Source organism: Schistocerca serialis, chromosome 5 (assembly GCF_023864345.2).
Source record: "Schistocerca serialis cubense isolate TAMUIC-IGC-003099 chromosome 5, iqSchSeri2.2, whole genome shotgun sequence".
NCBI classification, from domain to species: domain Eukaryota; kingdom Metazoa; phylum Arthropoda; class Insecta; order Orthoptera; family Acrididae; genus Schistocerca; species Schistocerca serialis.
Genome location: NC_064642.1, coordinates 383,823,996 through 383,841,838, shown reverse-complemented (window position 1 = coordinate 383,841,838; position 17,843 = coordinate 383,823,996). Strand labels below are relative to the sequence as shown.

Genomic DNA, 17,843 nt, shown 5'->3' with positions numbered 1-17,843 from the left:
TGGTAGCAGATGAAAAACTTTCAGTATAAAGGGGGGGGGAGAGAGATCATGTGGCATTGTTGGCCAGGAGGCCCCATCTCGGGAACTTCAGCCACCAAGTGCAAGTCTCATTTCAGTGAATGCCACATTGGGCAACTTGTGCACTGAAGATGAAATGATGACAACACAACACCAACGAGCACATTGGGCAACTTGTGCACCGATGATGAAGATGAAATGATGATAAGGACAACACAACACCAACGAGCAGAGAAAATCTTCAACCTGGCCAGGAATCGAGCCCAGGCCTGCTAAATGGTAGGCAAGCACAATCAGCTAGGCAGGCGGACTGCAGTATCAAGAAATATGGCACAACAGATCAGTACATGAGTTAGGCCTAAAGTGTAATGCTTGTCAGTTTTGGGAAAAGTGCTTCATCTTCAGTAATTCTCCTCCTATGAGAGCTCTAAACCATAAACAAACACAAAAAGAACATAGATTCACCCTCCATTGCACCAGCAATTCAGTATGAATCTTTGACAATGCCAGCCACGTGTGTTGACAAAAGTCAGAAACATCAGTAATTAAACATCTGCCTAAGGTTCTGAGACAGAAGTCTGTAAGAAATTCCTCGACAAGTGTCCATGAAAATCTCAAGAATTCCGAACCAAAAGAACATGTTGACTAGTGTTGTTTGTGCTGAAGCAATATACTGTAAAAGAATTGAGATACAGATAGCCACTGTCTAGTATATGTAATTTATTGAGAGTTCAGGTATAAATAATTCTATACACAATAAAATAATTAAATGTGGTGATAATTGCAACATGTTAAGCTGCAATTATGTTCATTGTTAATTAAATAAGTTATCTTAAGTGCAAAAAAAATATTAATATCTTCAAATCACTTCTATTTAATGGAAAATCTGGGTTGTAATAACAATATAGAAAGGATAGATTGCCAAGCAACACATAGAGGAAGTGTTGAGTGCCGGATGGGCACATTGGTGAAAAGACTACTAGGTATTGTTAGCTACCAGACTAGTATTGGATTAGTCTGAAAGCTGGTGATATCTAGCAGTCTCCCCCCTCACCCAATGTACCTGTCAGCCACACAACTCCTCTATGTAGTGAATAGCAGTCTATCCTGTTTATATTGTTGTCACTTGTATTTAATGCTTACAAAATAATAGCTTAGTTTTTAACAATGGAAACTCTGGTAATAAAATCAACAATCTAGGAAAATATAGATTTCTACTTACCATAAAGATGGCCTGTCAAGTTGCAGACAGGTGCAGTCAAGAGACACTTGCACAAATCTTTCGACCACAGCCTTCGTTAGAAAGGCTGACCTCAGCTGCCAGAACTAGCGGTCATGTGTGCATGAGGTGTGCTTGCTTGTGTGAACGAATGGCGTGTGTTTATCTTTTTCTGATGAAGGTTGAGGCCAAAAACTTCATGTGAGTGTCTTTTAATTGTGCCTATTTGCAACTTGATGTGTCATCTGTACAGTAAGTAGTAATCTATCTTTTCCTACATTGTTAATTTCTTATTTTATTCGAGGTGGCTTGAGAATACTACAATGTTTAGAATTATGATGATAGTGATATAGAGAAAAAAATCACATTTTGACTGGCTGCTGTGATTTACATTCATCGCTATAATAATTCCTCCTTCAAAATTAATTTACTGAAGTAATTACTTGGTCTTTTCATTTATTATTTAGATCAATTTTTATATATAACTAAAACAATAATATTTATGTTAATCTTTTCTTGTAATTTATTAATGAATTTATTTATGAATCTTTTGTTATTCAGGATTATCCTTGAATATTGAATGCAAGTGCTGGATCTGATCCATATTGATGTATATATTATTTTGTCTTTTTGTTAGGTGTTTGGAAAACTCATACTAGGTGAAGAAGTTGCAGTGAGAAAGGAGGGGGAGGAAAACAATGACTTAAAGGAACATATGGTTGGAATACTATTTAGCCGCAGTAAACTGACCCATCTGCAGAGACAGGTCAGTAATATGTATGTTTACAATGTTAGTATAAAATGAGATACGAACTTGTACAGATGGTCTTGCATCTGAGTTTTCCATATGGATGTGACCCCTGTGGGAAGGTGTTGGAAATGGATATTGTGTAGACTGGGTAGCAGCAGAATACCACTTCATGTAGGACGTTCCTCTATTCCAGATGTCCCCAAGTGCAAGACTTGTCTGATACACCAATCCAGGACATCCTGCTCCAATCTCGTCACATGCTTATCCTATTGCATCAGAGTCAAGGCCACCTGTGAAAGCAAGCTTGTCACATTGCAGTCTGGTGCAATTTCTGCACAGAGTTGTATGTGGGGATGACCACACGAATGGATGTCTGTCTCCAAACTGTGGGCAAGAAAAGACTTGAGCACCCAGTGGTGGAACACACTACTGGCCGCAGATGCTCAATTTCAATTGCTAATTCACAATCCATGCCATCTGTATCCTTCTCCCAACATTAGCTTTACTAAACTGTGTAGATGTGGGTTGTCCCTTCAACATGTTATTCTCATGGCATCAACTCTGCTAACCCACTCAGCACATCCTGCATCCTGCACCCCACTCTCTTCCATACAGTCTCCCCTTCCTCTGTCCTGTCACTCCATCTGTAATGGATCTGGGAGATGTTATTTTTTTTACCGTATTTGTTGATACCAAATTGTAAATGTTTTCTTATATTTTTTGTCAGAATTTATTGTAATTTGCCTTATTATATGTTAATTTACTTCTGTTTTTGAGAGTGAAAGCATATTGATTACTATTAGTAAATGTATCGAAGAATAGCAAAGAGACTGATTACAAGTGGAAGCTTGTGTGTTGTGTAAAATATCTTTGATGTTAGAGTCGTCTTTGGCTATAGTCAGTCGGCAGTTAACCCTTGGTGTGTGTTGACAGAAGAAGAATGTGAAGGTCGCCGTCATAAATAATTTTGAATTATGTTACTATTTTTTTTGTATTAACTATATAAAATAAATTACATTTGAAGAAATGGTATTTGAAACACCAAAATGAGGCAAACACGTTGAACCACGTCTTTTCTGCAGCCAACAAAGATGCATTGTGGAATCATACTTAGACAACTGAAGCCAAGACTAATATCGCCTTGCAAACGTCTAACGGTAAAGGTACTGTCACGAAATATGGCAAATTTAAGTAAATAAAAAATAGTGACCATATTTTCAACTTGTGTCTTAGCTGGGATGCCATATTTCACATCCCAGTACAACTCTATCTGCCATTGTCATTGTTTATTGTGTGCTGCATGACCTTAACTGGTGCTACTGCCTATGTCACATCCCTATCCCATACACCTGCTCCAGCTATCTCCTGCACTCCTCTCCCATGCATTTGCTGCCTTCCTCCAAGCCATAAGCCACTGTTCCCCAACCTTCCCTCTCACACTTTGTCTCCATTCCCCTCTCTCACTTCATGTGACACAACTCTTCACACTAATCATGCTGCAAATTGCAGTCCCAGCATTGTGTATTCAGCAAGGATACTTCGGCTGTAGAGATGTGCATGTGCATCCACATGTGTGTGTGTACTCTAGCCTGAAAAAGGATTTCCCTGAAAGGTAGCAAGTTTTCAGTTTTCCTTATTTGGTTCTCAGTGACTCCATGCCTCCACTATTCAGTAAGGTTTTTCTTTTGCTGCTAAATTATATACGTTCTACTAGGACTTTACATTATCACATCTGTGAAATAAACATTCCAAAGATTACTATGTTTGGAACACTTACATGTTTATTGTTAACAGTTATTTCTATATTATTTATTTTATTTCTAGACAGTCTGTCTCAATCCATTGCTTGTATGCCAGCAGAATAACATTACACAATCTGCCCTTTTTTAAATCTAATGTTACACATTTAGTGTAAGACATTGTATAACTAATGGAAATTCCTGGATGGAGAAATGTATACAATAAGAGAAAGGCATCCACTCATCTATAGCAGGCCGTTGCATGGAGCACAGAAACACACAACAGGAAAAAGTATTCACACCAGCTTCTGAGCTTTTGCTCTTTTTCTAACAAAAATACTTTTCCTCATATAGCAGCAGGAGCTCGAAAGCTACAGTGAACACTGTTTGCTGTTTCATATTTCTGTGCTCCGTGCAGCAGTCTGCTACAGGAGAGCGACTGCCTTTCCCTTATTTTACATCTTTATTCATATAATACACTGCTTATTTTAGTGTGATTTGCTTACCTTAAAGGAATTGTGCTAGCTAAGTGCCCTATTGAAATAATTATGAAAATTTCCCACTTACTATTTACTTCTTTAGCCTGATACACTGCTAACCATGCATTATGTTTAAGTAAATCAGTTTTAGTATCAGACAGTATTCTCTTGTACCCATCGTTTTCACTTTTTGTTTTCCAACATTGCAGTCTATTACTAAAATTCAGCCTCCATGGTCTGAGGGATGACCATTTATAGCATCTGCTGAGGCAGTATTTTCACTTTTAGTTATTATGTGATCTACAGCTTTTGCACTCGTATGGCCCGTTCTCGTCAGGATAAGTGCAAGCAACTCATTAAACATTTAAGGCCTCAACAAATTCTTGAGACACACCACAGCTTACAATAGTTTTAATGGTAGTGTACTTCATAACAATGTTAGCCTTCATATGTAGTCTGATATCTGTCTGGCAGGTATGGTTATAAGAAACTTTTAGCTATTCCCCTGATTTATTTCCATTTAATTAAGTGGCAATTCATGAGAAATTGTATCACATCCATGAAAGATTTGCCATGCTTCCTTTGTTTCCACTAATTGTACGTACTAGACTACATACAGCAGATGATGTTGAGTAACATTTTCTGAAATTGCGTACTCTTCTTCCACAATGCTTTTTTCCTGTTTTTATCTCAGGGCAACATTTATTTCATATACTTTCCCTAAGACTGGAACTAGACTATTGGTCAGTAGTTTTCTTGCCAATAGTTTTCTTTTTTTTGTCAGCACTATCATTTTCTGCAATTGCTTAAAAATGATGAATTTTAATCCACACTTTCATTAAAATTTTCATTGAACAGATGAATTAGAAGAGGAATGAGTGGGTGCAAGAACGTATCCAATCTGACCTAGGAGGAGCAACTTTTGTTAGTTTCACACTGGGTGTGGAAATAATTTTGATGTTCTATGAAAAATGACTGGGAGCACTTTCTGCCAGCCATTATCCATTATATCTTCTTGTTTTCTTGAATCTGATACTGAATTGATATTTCTGTCTGTTGGGCAGAACAAGAAGTTAGTTTAGTTTTGTGCAGTTTCTTTCTTCCTATTTTTTTGGGGGGGCGGGGGGTCAGCTTCTGCTTTCTTCCTATCACTTGTTACACACGTGGGCAAGTGCCTGCATTGTATCTGTGGTAATGGAGGGTCCTGGTGGAATGTAGATCATTTATAGAGTAAGGGTAACAACTCACCAAATAGTAGAGATAAAGTAGAGGTGTTGAGCCATCAAAATGAACGTAAACAAGACTGAGAACTTTCCTAACCTTTGGATGAAACCTTTTGCAGGACTGTAAAGTACACACACACACACACACACACACACACACACACACATACACCCATACAAACACACACGTGTAACTACATTACCTGCTTGACCACATTGTGCTGGCGTTGCAACCCAAGCTCTACTATTCATTGAGTTGTCGTCTTTACTCAGCTGTAAGCTGTACCTTTTTCATGCATATACACTTTTTTTTTTTTTTTTTTTAAACTTGGTATGGTGTTCTAGAATTTCACAATCAGAAGTTATGCGAAATAATAAAATGATTATTAAAAGTGGTATTAACTGTGTAAATATCTAAAACATTCACACTTCCAATCTTCAGTTGTTTGCTAGTAATTCTGGGCCCTGGTTTTCAGCTAAATCTCTCATTTACTCAGTTCTACACTGGTCTGTTAGTGTTCTTTGATCTTACTGTTTTGCCGGCTGGTGTGGCCTAGCGGTTCTAGACGCTTCAGTCTGGAACTGCGCAACCGCTACGGTCACAGGTTCGAATCCTGCCTTGGGCATGGATGTGTGTGATGTCCTTAGGTTAGTTAGGTTTAAGTAGTTCTAAGTTCTAGGGGACTGATGACCTCAGATGTTAGGTCCCAAAGTGCTCAGAGCCATTTGAACCATTTTTGATCTTACTGTTGTTGTTGTGCAGTTTCTTTGAGGTGTATATTCAAGGCTTCCTTATATGCTTTTGAACAAGTTTCGTAGTTGACTAATGTGCCAGAGAACCCTCTTAACTCTATTTTTCCAAATTATAAACATATTTTCCTTCAGTTGTTTTAATAGTTTTGAACTGGATGTATTACTCTGAAGTATGCAAAGGTTTTTGTGTGTGTGTGTGTGTGTGTGTGTGTGTGTGTGTGTGTGTGTGTGTATATATATATATATATATATATATATATATATATAAGTTATTCCACTTGTCTATTTTTTTCTTCGCGGTATATATTTTTTCAAGTGTCAGAATGTAGTGAGGATCCCAAACGGAGATATGGTGGAATGAGGGCTGTGTAGTGCTGGAATGGGAACAGGGAATGGTCTAGATGGGAGAGGACAATGACTAACAAAGGTTGAGGCCAGGAGAGTTACAGGAACATAGGATATATTGCAAGGAAATTCCCACCAGTGGATTTCAGAAAAGCTGGTGTTGGGGGGAAGGATCCATATGGCACAGGCTGTGAAGCAGTCATTGAAATGAAGGATGTCATGTTTGGCAGAATGCTCAGCAACAGGGTGATCCACTTGTTTCTCTGCCACAGTTTGCCAGTGGCCACTCATGCGGATGTTGGTTGTCATGCCCACATAGAATGCAGTGCAGTGGTTGCAGCTCAGCTTGTAGATCACATGACTGGTTTCACAGGTAGCCCTGTCTTTGATGGGATAGGTGATGTTTGTGACCCATTGTCCTCCTACCACCACCTACTCACAAACATCACCTATCCCATAAAAGGCAAGCTTACCTTTGAAACCAGTCACATTATCTACAAACTCAGCTGCAACCACTGTGCTGCATTCCATGTGGGCATGACAACCAACAAGCTGTCCTAGCTGTCTGCACTAGTCACTGCTACCTCACAATTTTTCTCTCAGAATATACTGGACAGATTTCTGCCATGACTACTGGTTAGTAAAAGAGCACTCCTCTTTTTTTCCTTGGTGATCCGTGTTTGTTATTAACAACAGCTGCAAAAACTCCATTCACTTTCAGCACACTGATTTTTACAATCTCATGATCATTTGGAGAGTGGTTATCACATTCACTTGTTTGCAAAACATAACTTTTGTTCTCTCTCTCTCTCTTTTACAAACTATCTTTTTGTGACACTTTTATCCACTCTGGCAATTTATTGCTTTTGACTTGCATAACTTCACTTGGTGCTGGTTATAGTCGCAGATTCTGATTTTCTTTCTTGAGTGAGTGAATATCACTTCTTAAAGCATTGACTATGAATCGTAAGCTTGAAATTAGCTCGTTTAGCATTGTTATTTCAGTGTTACAGTTCTTACAAACCCTTTTTTTAACCGCACAACTGTAACTTTTTTTCAAGTTAGAATCACACACTTTTACACTCACGACCACCTTGTGTAAGGTACATAAACATAATAGAGAACCTTGCTAGCTTTCAGATGAATTCTTTTTCAGAACTATGGTGTACCCCCACTCCACCCCATCCCCTGCACCCCGCTCCACACACACATACCTGTATGGGTACATTGCCCCAGCTGACTACATTGTGCTGGCACTGCAGTTAATTTGATGTTATTTATTGGCAACACCAATAAAGAACATGTAAACACAGACTGAAATTAATTACAAAATCTCTCCAAGCACAGATGGGGGACTTAAGTAGATGTGGTGGCTGTTTGAAATTGTGTGTTTCAATAGATTTGTGGCATAGTTGAAAGAGCTGTAGATCTAAAATAAAAGGTATACAGAAGTTGCATGTTTCACTGCAGACTGAAACACTTTGCCTGGATAATTTGCAGCCATTAGCATCATGACCATGATAATCAGCAATACGGCTTCCACTACTGGTAATTGACCTCCTCCCGACTTCTTCATTTATTAGTCAGCAGATATGTGCTTCTGTTTTGTTTGTACACATTTCCTAATGTCATCTGCACACCTTTCATTAAGTCAGTTTTTTCTTATCTTTTGGAATCCACGAGATTACTTTCTCGGTTAGTCAACTATCCACTCACCTGGCTGTATGCTCTGCCCACCTCCATTTCAACTGCATTATATTTTCCATTCCAGTTTCTAGTCTGATCCATCTCTCTGTGTTCTATCTTTCCCAATAACTCCTGACATGCATCTCTCCAATGCTCTCTGAGTATCTGTCTGTTTCAGAATTTTCTGCCATTAAAAGTCCATGCCTCACTTCTGTAAAGCAAAAGTGATAATATATACTGATGGGAACTTTCTACTGACAGGCTTAGTTTTAATTCTCTGTTTAATTTATACCAAAAATCTGAAAATGCTTCAGGTCATATTTACTCCCCTTATTCCTTTTCCTGTACACCCAGTCATTGTCTTCAAGTGCTCTATCTATTGGTTCTATGACTTTGTTATTAATTTGATGCATATTCTTTTCAATGCAGGTATTATAAATTATTTTGTTCTCTATCAAATTTTGCCATGTGTCATTGAAGTATATCTGCACTAGAGCCAGTCATTACATTATCATTTACCAAATGTAGGTGATTTGCATATGTTCTATTAACACATCATCCTCCTCCTTTTTTCACAGTTTAGTGAACTGGCAATTTCTTCTAGTGGCACTGAGAAATATTTTGATGTATAATCTGCTTGCTTGGCTCCTGTTACAATTTGGTACGGTTCTGATGATGTCTAACAGAAACTGTAGCATTCTTGTACATGTGGTCATACTGCTAGATTTGTCATTGACTGAATCATTGCCTTGCCTGCAAGCGCATGAAATGACGTACCACTGCCCATTTTGGTGGATATGTTATCCAATGGGGTTGCTTCAGCCACCATGTAAAACGATTAGTCATGGTAGGGATATATCGTTGTTTGTTGGAAGAAGGCAGTGGATCCACAACATTGACAAGGACATGTGCAAATTACATGTTGGTAATTGGAAAGTTCCCATCCAGTGCATGTATGTGATGGTTGATCTTGCTGCGTTGGCATTGGACATACGTGCGAGTCCATTCACAGCAGTCTTTTTGCATTCTTAGCCACACAAAGCAAAGGAAGACCAGGTGAACAGCTGATCTGATGCCAGAACAACTTAAGTTGTGCAGGTTGTCAAAGGCAGGCATGCATGGTGCTGCCAGCAAGAATGGACTTGGCTTTGAGGCCACAGTATATTTTGATGATGTTGGTACTAGGCACATCGATTGACCTCAACTCAGAACTGTCGACATCTCATTGAGGTAGTTTTGAAGGTGTCAGTCAGATTTCTGTGCCTCGATGAGTCGGGCAAAAGCCTTAGTGCTAGACTCATATTGTCAGTCCCCTGTATGTGTCTGACATCTTGTGATGAATTGTACTGTGAAAATTAATTGGCTGTGCTGGCAAGGTGAGCTGTAATTTGTTGTTCTGCCAGAATGCATATATAATGGATTGTGGTCTGTAAAAATCATGAACTCCATTGCTTCCAGTTGTGGGCAGAAACATTTTATTGTAAGTGCTCCACTTCTGCTGAGATGAGGACAGTTTATGGGAGTAAAAAGCCAAAAGTTGCCACACATCCTCATGGAACTGTTGTAGAGTGGCCCCATTTGCTGTTTGACTCAACATTGACCACCACTGTGAGAGGTGCTTCCAATTCTGGATGAGTGAGGAGTAGTGCATCCACTAAGCTACACTTCAGCACTTCATAGGGCTGAACTCGCGGTGTCAGTCCACTGGGTTGGTGAAATCCTTTTGATTTTTGGGCCAGCGACTGCTGTGGTTAGAGGTTCTTGTAATGCCACTGAGTATGCCAGACATCAGTGGTAGAAGTTTAGTATGCTGAGAAAACATTGTAACGTCCAAATGGCATGTGAGAGCATGATCTGCAAAATGCCTTGTACCTTTTCAGGCTGAGGAAGTGAGCCCTTGGACAAAATTCGTTGCCCTAAAAATATCAGTCTGTGGCTATCCAAAAACATGCTTGGTTGTGTGCAGTAACATGCCATTTTTATTTAGCCATTGCAAGACTTGTATCAAGTGTTGCTCATGCTGGTTCACAGTTGACAAGAAGATGAGGATGTCATCTAAGTAAGTGAAACTGAAGGGGAGTCCCTATAGCACCACATCAATAAACTGCTGCCATGTTTTTGTGGCATTTTGCAAATCAAATGTCATATACAGACTCTCAAACAATCCAAATGGGATGATGATGGCAGTTTTTGGAATTTTTTCTTCCACTGCAGGTACCTGTGTACATACCTTAACACATCGTCATGCCACATAATGCATAGCTTTAATCCCACAGTAGAGGAACGGTATACCGATCTGGCACCATCTATGCATTGAAGGCACAGTAATACTCGCACAGATGTCACGCTTCATTTTACTTTGGCACCAGATGTAAGGGAGAGGACCATGGACCAGTGGGTGGCTGTGTAATCCCCTCTCTCTACATGGCATTAAATTCTGCCTTTGCGATCGCTAAGCGATCTGGGACCAGATGTCATGGTCAACACGAAAGTGGTGGGCTGTCTGTAGTCTTGATGTACAGTGTCATGACATGCCTCTTTTGGTGCTCCAGGGGGTTGTTCCAAGGTCAGCAACCATTGTAGTAGGCATGTGTACTCCCCAGCATCCACCTGCACGACTTTGGCTATGTGCACCACTGCACAGTGACAAAAAACTGAAGTTGCCAAGCTGGGTAAGCCATCCAACAATTGTGCATTCACTATGTCCAGTAGGGGGTGGTAGTATGCCAACAGATCAGCCCTGGTGATGGGCTCAGTGTCATCCGTGATCATAAAATTCCATATGAACACTCAGCACAGCCCCAGGTCCAATTCCATACATTGAAGAGTTGTTTGGAGGGGGCAAGTGGAATAAGTTTGCTGGTCTACAACAACATAGCAGTCTCTGGAGGAGGATACACAAGTTTGACCTGGTATTCCCTAAATATTTGCAGCCTGACTTCCAGTCACTGATGAAAAGGTGCTGAGATGACACTTGGCAACCAGAGGCAGCACCTACATCTGACTGCTGCTGGCATTTGGGTATGCGCATGGTGATGTGCAATTGTGTGTCTGGCCCTCAGATCTATATCTACATCTACATATATACTCCACTAGCCACCAGGCAGTGTGTGGCGGAGAGCACAATTTGCGCCAAAGTCACCCCCCCCCCCCTCTCTCTGTTCCACTCGCGGATTGTGTGAGGGAAAAACGACTGTCTTAATGCAGACTTAGTGCTGGTATTGTTTGCTTGTTTGGATGTTGATGAGGTGGTGGAGAAACGACTTCTAGACCTTCTGCAGTACTGGTTTGTGTCGCCGTAGCTGCAGTACCGGGATACCAACTCATCTATTTGCTTGATGAGGGCCTCGACCTTAGCTGCCAGATTGTCATAATGCACCCATGTGATTGTTGTTGAACTAGGCGGAGCCACGTCACAGCCAGTGCATCAGTTGGGCCAAGAACATGACGCTGTCAGCTCTTCATTACACATAGTGACCAATGCATCAGTTAGAATAGGAACTATAGCATCTGCTATCCTGTCAGTCAAGTCAACCACTGAGTCCAAAGGCAGCTCCATCTGTGACGGTCTTATGGCTTTCATCTGTGGCAGCAAGTGGTTGCTTCACAAAGTGCCCAGCACTGTTCCAGTGCCCAACTTGCTGTGCAAATGCCTTAAATAATGGCAAGGGTTTAGCTCCTCTATATCCTCTTGGGTTAACACTTGTTGGAGGCATTCCTATTGTGATGTGGAAACGCGATGTGACAATTCTGATGTTAGGTTTTCGTACATGTTGACTCAGAGTGGTGCAATGATCAAATCTTCCACTTCAGCAGCATAATGATGCTCCAGCTGACTAATGACTAAAGCAAATTTAGGGGAGTCTGCCACAGTACACACTTAGAGGAAACTGGCTTCCATTTGCACAAACCGTAGTGCTGGGTTGTGTGGCCAGAATGGGGGCAGTCACGAAATTGACAAGATAATTGCCACCGATTAATTCATCATACCAGCTCGGGGGTAGTCAAACCTCCTGTTGTTTCAAGTTGGGGTCACCATGATGCTCGTACTGCTAGATTCCTTGTTGTCCAATTTGTCGTCTAGCCTGTAGGTGCATGAAATGGCTTATCATTATGTAAGCAAACCGTCTCTCTGTTGCTTTTGTCTAAAGAGTTAAACTCTACAAAGAAACAGCAAGTACAGGAGCTTGACGACACATAATCATAGTACAGATAAAATATATTTGAACTAAAACTTCCTTGTTGCTAAGGAAAAGAACAATACTAGAACACACATAAAAATCACAAAAATTCTCTGATGCCTCAGAATAATTCATTGCGATATCATCGCTATAGTAGCTGACATGGACAGCAGATTGCTATCTGCACTGTAACAATACTTATACGTATACTTCACATAGCCACCCACACAACACAGCTCAACGCTGCACTGCACTATACGGCAAAAGAACTGGAGCTCAGTCACTACGTATATATTATTCAGCAGCGATATATATGGTGAATCAGTGCCTTATGTGTCCGATTTCGCTAGTACCAATTTTGTTGAAACTGAGGGTGAAAAGCTTTCACATGAATTCATACACACTGGCTGTAATTTCAGGCAAAGCTTGAAGATAATCCATTGTACTAATCCATTCCTAAAGCCAACTTGTTTCTCTGCTTGATCAAACATCAATCTTTTCTTCTGTGCAGTTGGTTTTATGATTGCTGTGAGAAATGTTAACTCATAATTGCAATGAAAAGTCATCAATCTCCAGTAAAATATGTATAATTGCCTCATTTTATGGTTTACAGGTATGCGTACATATAGTTCAAGCTATTCGTAAAGAAGCAGTGCGAGTTCGTGAAGACTGGGAGACACTACTTTGCTCAGGCCAGCAGCAGCATGCAAGTTCTGCAACAACTGGAGCAGCAGCTGCAATGACAACATCAACAACAGCAGCAACAACAATAACAACAACAGTGACAAGTGCTGGTACTTCCAGCAATGCCAGTAAAGAAGGTGCAAGTACCAACACAGAGGGAAGCACAAAACCAGCTGCTGATACCTATTGTTTTGAAATGTTGTCAATGGTACTGGCTCTGAGTGGTAGCAGTGTTGGCCGCAGCTACCTGGCACATCAGTACGGTCTTCTAAGAGACTTATTAAGTCTGCTTCATACAGGTTCTGCACGTGTTCAGCGCCAAGTGAGTCAGTGCATAAATATTTCATTTTTCACTTTCATCTCTCTGTTTGAAGGCTATAAATAATAAGTTGAGAAAAAAACAAGCATTTATCAATTAAAATTTATTAAAAATAATGTCTGCGAAAGCTGAATAATGAGACTAAAGCAAACTAACTCTGGAAATATTACAAAAAATGCTTCTCTGAATAGTGGGTATCGCATTATAAATGGAAAGTGTCAAAAGAGAAGCTGATTACCCAGTATCACATTCAGTAGATGATGTAAAAGAGATACTAGCTTACCAGAAGTTTTCTGAAATATTTCTTCCTGAAAATACATAAACCATAGATTGACAGAGAGGAGCCAATGTTTAACACTGTGGTGTATGGAGAGGCTCACAGTGATTAAAGTATTAACGTTCCACTATTTTTGTAACAAATAAAATCTTAAAGATGAACTATGAATGAGAGTGGGTTCCTGGCAATGATTTACTTAACCTCATTCTTGTTTCTTTGTTTCCTGTTTTCTTTTTATACATTTTTTTTAAAAGAGAAATGTTTGATACAATAACTTGTTTGTTACTTTTTCAGTGGCCTCTCAGAATTTTATGTCACTCATTGATAGGAGGTGTCTGGATTTCTAAATCTACACCTGTACATATACTGTGTTTTGAAGTCCCCAATTGGGATCACAAAGGGCAATTATTAACAATTTGTTGAATACACTGAAACACTAACAAAATGCTGCATAGTTCATAAGAGTTACTTTATGTAAATTAATTTTTGCAGCTCTACAATCAGAACAATTGAAGTTAACACCACTGGAATCACAGTGCTGGAAACCCCTCATAGGCGATGCTGAAATCAATCACTTGGCTTAATGGTATCACTGTCCACCAAAATAGAACTTTATAGCAACAGTTGAAACATCATGATACTCAGATCCCAAGCAGGCCCAATCATTACATGATGGTATCATGAACAATTGATTTATTGCAGAGTTTTCATCAGTTCTTCATTCGACCATGAAGAGGAATACATTACATACTGGACAGAAGTCACTTTCTGGAGGTGCTATCTGCTCACCATTTACTGTGACCTTGCCTGTTGTAGGTGTAATAATGTGTATTGCTAGTATGATGTCATCCAATGATACATTCGGCAGGACTACAAAATCCCTCACTCGCTAAATCAGCAACCAGGGCCAGAAGCAGATGCCTTGGCATGGGTGAAGAGGTGAAGAAGCAAGAGCTTCCTGCCCAGGATGGGGTGCTGTAGGCAGCAATGATAGCACTGATGATGAATGGGATTGAAGTCTGCGAGGATCTCCATCAACAGACTCAAAGGAAATGGATGGATCACACACCTGTTGTCTCTGGTGAGATTCTGGAGATCATGGCATGGAGGTGGGTGCTGCTATGGTAGCCCCTCAGTTCATGGAGACATCTGGGTGGCACACTACATCAAAAGCTAATTCTGATGTCTGCAGAGCCACCACCGTGCAGTCACCAACAAAACCTTTTGATGGCCTTGTTGCACCAAAAGGGACCCCAGGATGCAACCCTGGACTTGCCCAAAGGTATGCTTCCAGATGGCAGTGTCCACATGAAAAGTGGTTGACTCTTCAACTTGAGGAGGCAGTGGTAGTAAAAGGTTGAGCAGAGTCCAATAGGGACACCCATGCAATGACTCCAGTGGACTTCAGCTGTGAATGGGCAGTGCTCTGTAAAAAGCTAAGAAGGCATTTAGAGCTGATTCAGACATGGACGTCCTCATAGTCTTTGACATTTGGATCTTAAAGATGTGTATAAAAAGCTGAGCTAGACCCTTGGGGCCTGGATGGAATGGAGTAGTCATGACGTTGCAAAACTGGAACTGGTGACATCATAGCAGGGGCAGTCAAATGAAAATCTAACACCCACTACAACAGGACCAAGGAATGCTTCCATTCAAATGTAATCACCACATACATTAAGGCAGCCCTGCTGGGAGACAAGATGATCAATACCTGTTTCATAGAATGTGGTCAGCCATTAATGGATCCACAACCGCATCCACTCTTGCACTTCCTTTTCCAACTGACACCAAGATTCATGTCTTTCTTCAGGTCGCCAGTGGTGTGACAGTCACATGGTGAAATATTGGGGCTGTATGGAAGATGTTGCAATGTTTCCCAACCAAATTGCTAAAGTGTAGCCTTCATCTGGTTGGCAGTGTCGGGGTGGGCATTATTGTACAACAGTATGATTCGATGCAACAGAATTCCTGGGCATTTCGACTTTAGGGCATGTTGCAGCTTTTGCAAAGTGTCCTCATAGCATTGCACCTTGATTGCGATTCCACACTTGAGGACCCCTGCAGTTGACAAAGGTCATCATGACCTTACTGGAATTTGTGTGAACAGCTTTGAATTTCTTTGACGGGGGAGATGTGGGATGTTTCCACAGTTGGCTTTGCCATTTGCCCTCAGGCTACAAGTGGTGGCATGTTTAGTCCTCTGTCACTATATGGGACAGAAATGCATGCCCTTCCTCATGGTACCACAGCAGATGACTCAGACTTGATGCCATTCTGACCATCTTCTGTCCCTCCATCACATGGTGTGGCAACCACTGTGCACAAATTTTGCAGTAATGCAAGTGGTCTTTGATGATAGAATGCATGGAGCCATGGCTAATGCCAATCTGAACATGAATTTCATCCTCTATGATGATTCATCTGTCTCCCTGGATAATGCCCATCACTACAAAGCTAATTGATTGGTGGGCCAGTCCTGGACACAAATTGCCCTGCAGTGGTGTACAACCTTCCCAGAATCTCCTCTGCCACTCATGCACAAGTGTCGGAGACATGCAGTGTTCATTGTACACAGCAGACATGCAATGATGAATTTCATGTACTTCAGCACCCTCAGCCACCAGAAAACAAACCATACTTCCCTGCTCTTCTTTGCTTGCGTCCAAGTCAACAGCTGGATAAACACACTATACCAGTCCACCAGCAACTAAGGTCATAACCCAGCAACTCTGTGCACTTGTGATGTGGCACTATGCCGTTCTCCTGTCACAGCAGTGACAGTATTGAAATATAGAAACAGGGGACCTAGGGACTGTGTATTATGGAGGGTGTTTGGTTTTCATTTGACTGCCCCTTATATGGAGAGCCAGTGATGCTGAGGCCAGCAATTTGGCGGGCCATCCTGTTCAGACATACTGGAAAACACACTGTAATGGGGGTCCTGACAGGATGGCACTGTGACACCCATAGTACCTGTTGGAAAGTCCACCAAAGAAAGCTCAACTAGGGAGTCAGTCTGAAATAATCTCCTACCTGTAAATTCCAAGTCTGGGTCCATAGCAAATCTGGAGAGGGCATCTGCACTGGAATGTTGATAGGAGGGGCAGTAATATGTGGAGAATGGGTAAGTACAAGGCCCAACATTGAAGACAGTCAGCCATTCAATCTGACAGTTAAGCCTTGGACACAAGCAATGACAGCAAATGTTTGTAGTTGGTAATTAAATGAAACTTATTACCATAAAGGAAAGGCCAGAATTAGCACCCCAAAAATGATAGCCAATGCATCCATCTCTATTGTGAATAATGTTCTTGAGCCTCATTCCAGATTTTGGAAATGAATGCTAGAGCCCATTTGGAATCATCCAAGAACTTAAGGGATAGGGTGGCTCTGATGCCATGAGGAGAGGTCTCCTTAGCCAGAAGCTATGGTGACCAAGACTGAACCTTCATTAAGCAAAGGGCTTATTGTAGGCAAGTTCTCAAAATTTCTAACCCCTTCTGACAAGCCGTGGAACACTTGAAGGGAACAAACTTGAGGTGCAGGGAATGAACTGGGCATAGTGGGGAACATTGCTAAGAAACTCTAGGGGGTCCTTCACAGAGTTGGGAATCAGCATATTTTTGATCAACTCAGCATAGTTATGTGTGGATTATTAGCCCTCCTTACCAATATGTATCCTTGGTAGGTGAAGAAAACTAGAAAAAATGAATATTTAGAAAAATTGTACTTAATGCCCTTTGCTTGTAGGGCTGTGAAAACTCAGAGCATGTTGCCCAGATGTTCCTCATATGTATGATATGTAACTAGGACGTCATCAAGATAGTTGCTGCACTGGGAATATCTACCAACTGTTCTAAAAGCCTTTGGAAAACACTTTTGCACTTGTGACCCCAACTGGGAACTTATTATACTGGTAAATGCCAAAAGGTATGTTTAATACCAAGATGTTCAATGACTCCTTAGCCAGTGTAGGCTGGGAATAATTCTCTGTCAGGTCATTTTTGAAAAGAATTGGCCACCACCTAATTTGTAAGATGGTTTTTGAGATCAGGGTAGAAAGAAAGAATCCACTTCCATTCGGGCATTGACAACAACATTGTGGCATTGGTCCCAGGCAGGTCATGGCAGCCAGCCAGCCGAAAGGTATATGGGCCAGCCACCTGCAT

The 17,843-nt window shown here is 40.9% G+C and overlaps 1 protein-coding gene across 1 annotated transcript in view; it reads left to right on the top strand.

Moving 5' to 3' along the window:
* LOC126481958 (E3 ubiquitin-protein ligase MYCBP2-like) overlaps positions 1-17,843 on the top strand; it is a gene marked incomplete at its 5' end in the record, with an annotated part of 333,248 nt that overhangs the window by 236,969 nt on the left and 78,436 nt on the right. Inside the window, 2 exons of the mRNA XM_050105921.1 lie at positions 1,875-2,003; positions 13,008-13,400. Of these exons, the coding sequence (XP_049961878.1) occupies positions 1,875-2,003; positions 13,008-13,400 (522 nt within the window). The remainder of the gene's footprint in view (positions 1-1,874; positions 2,004-13,007; positions 13,401-17,843) is intronic.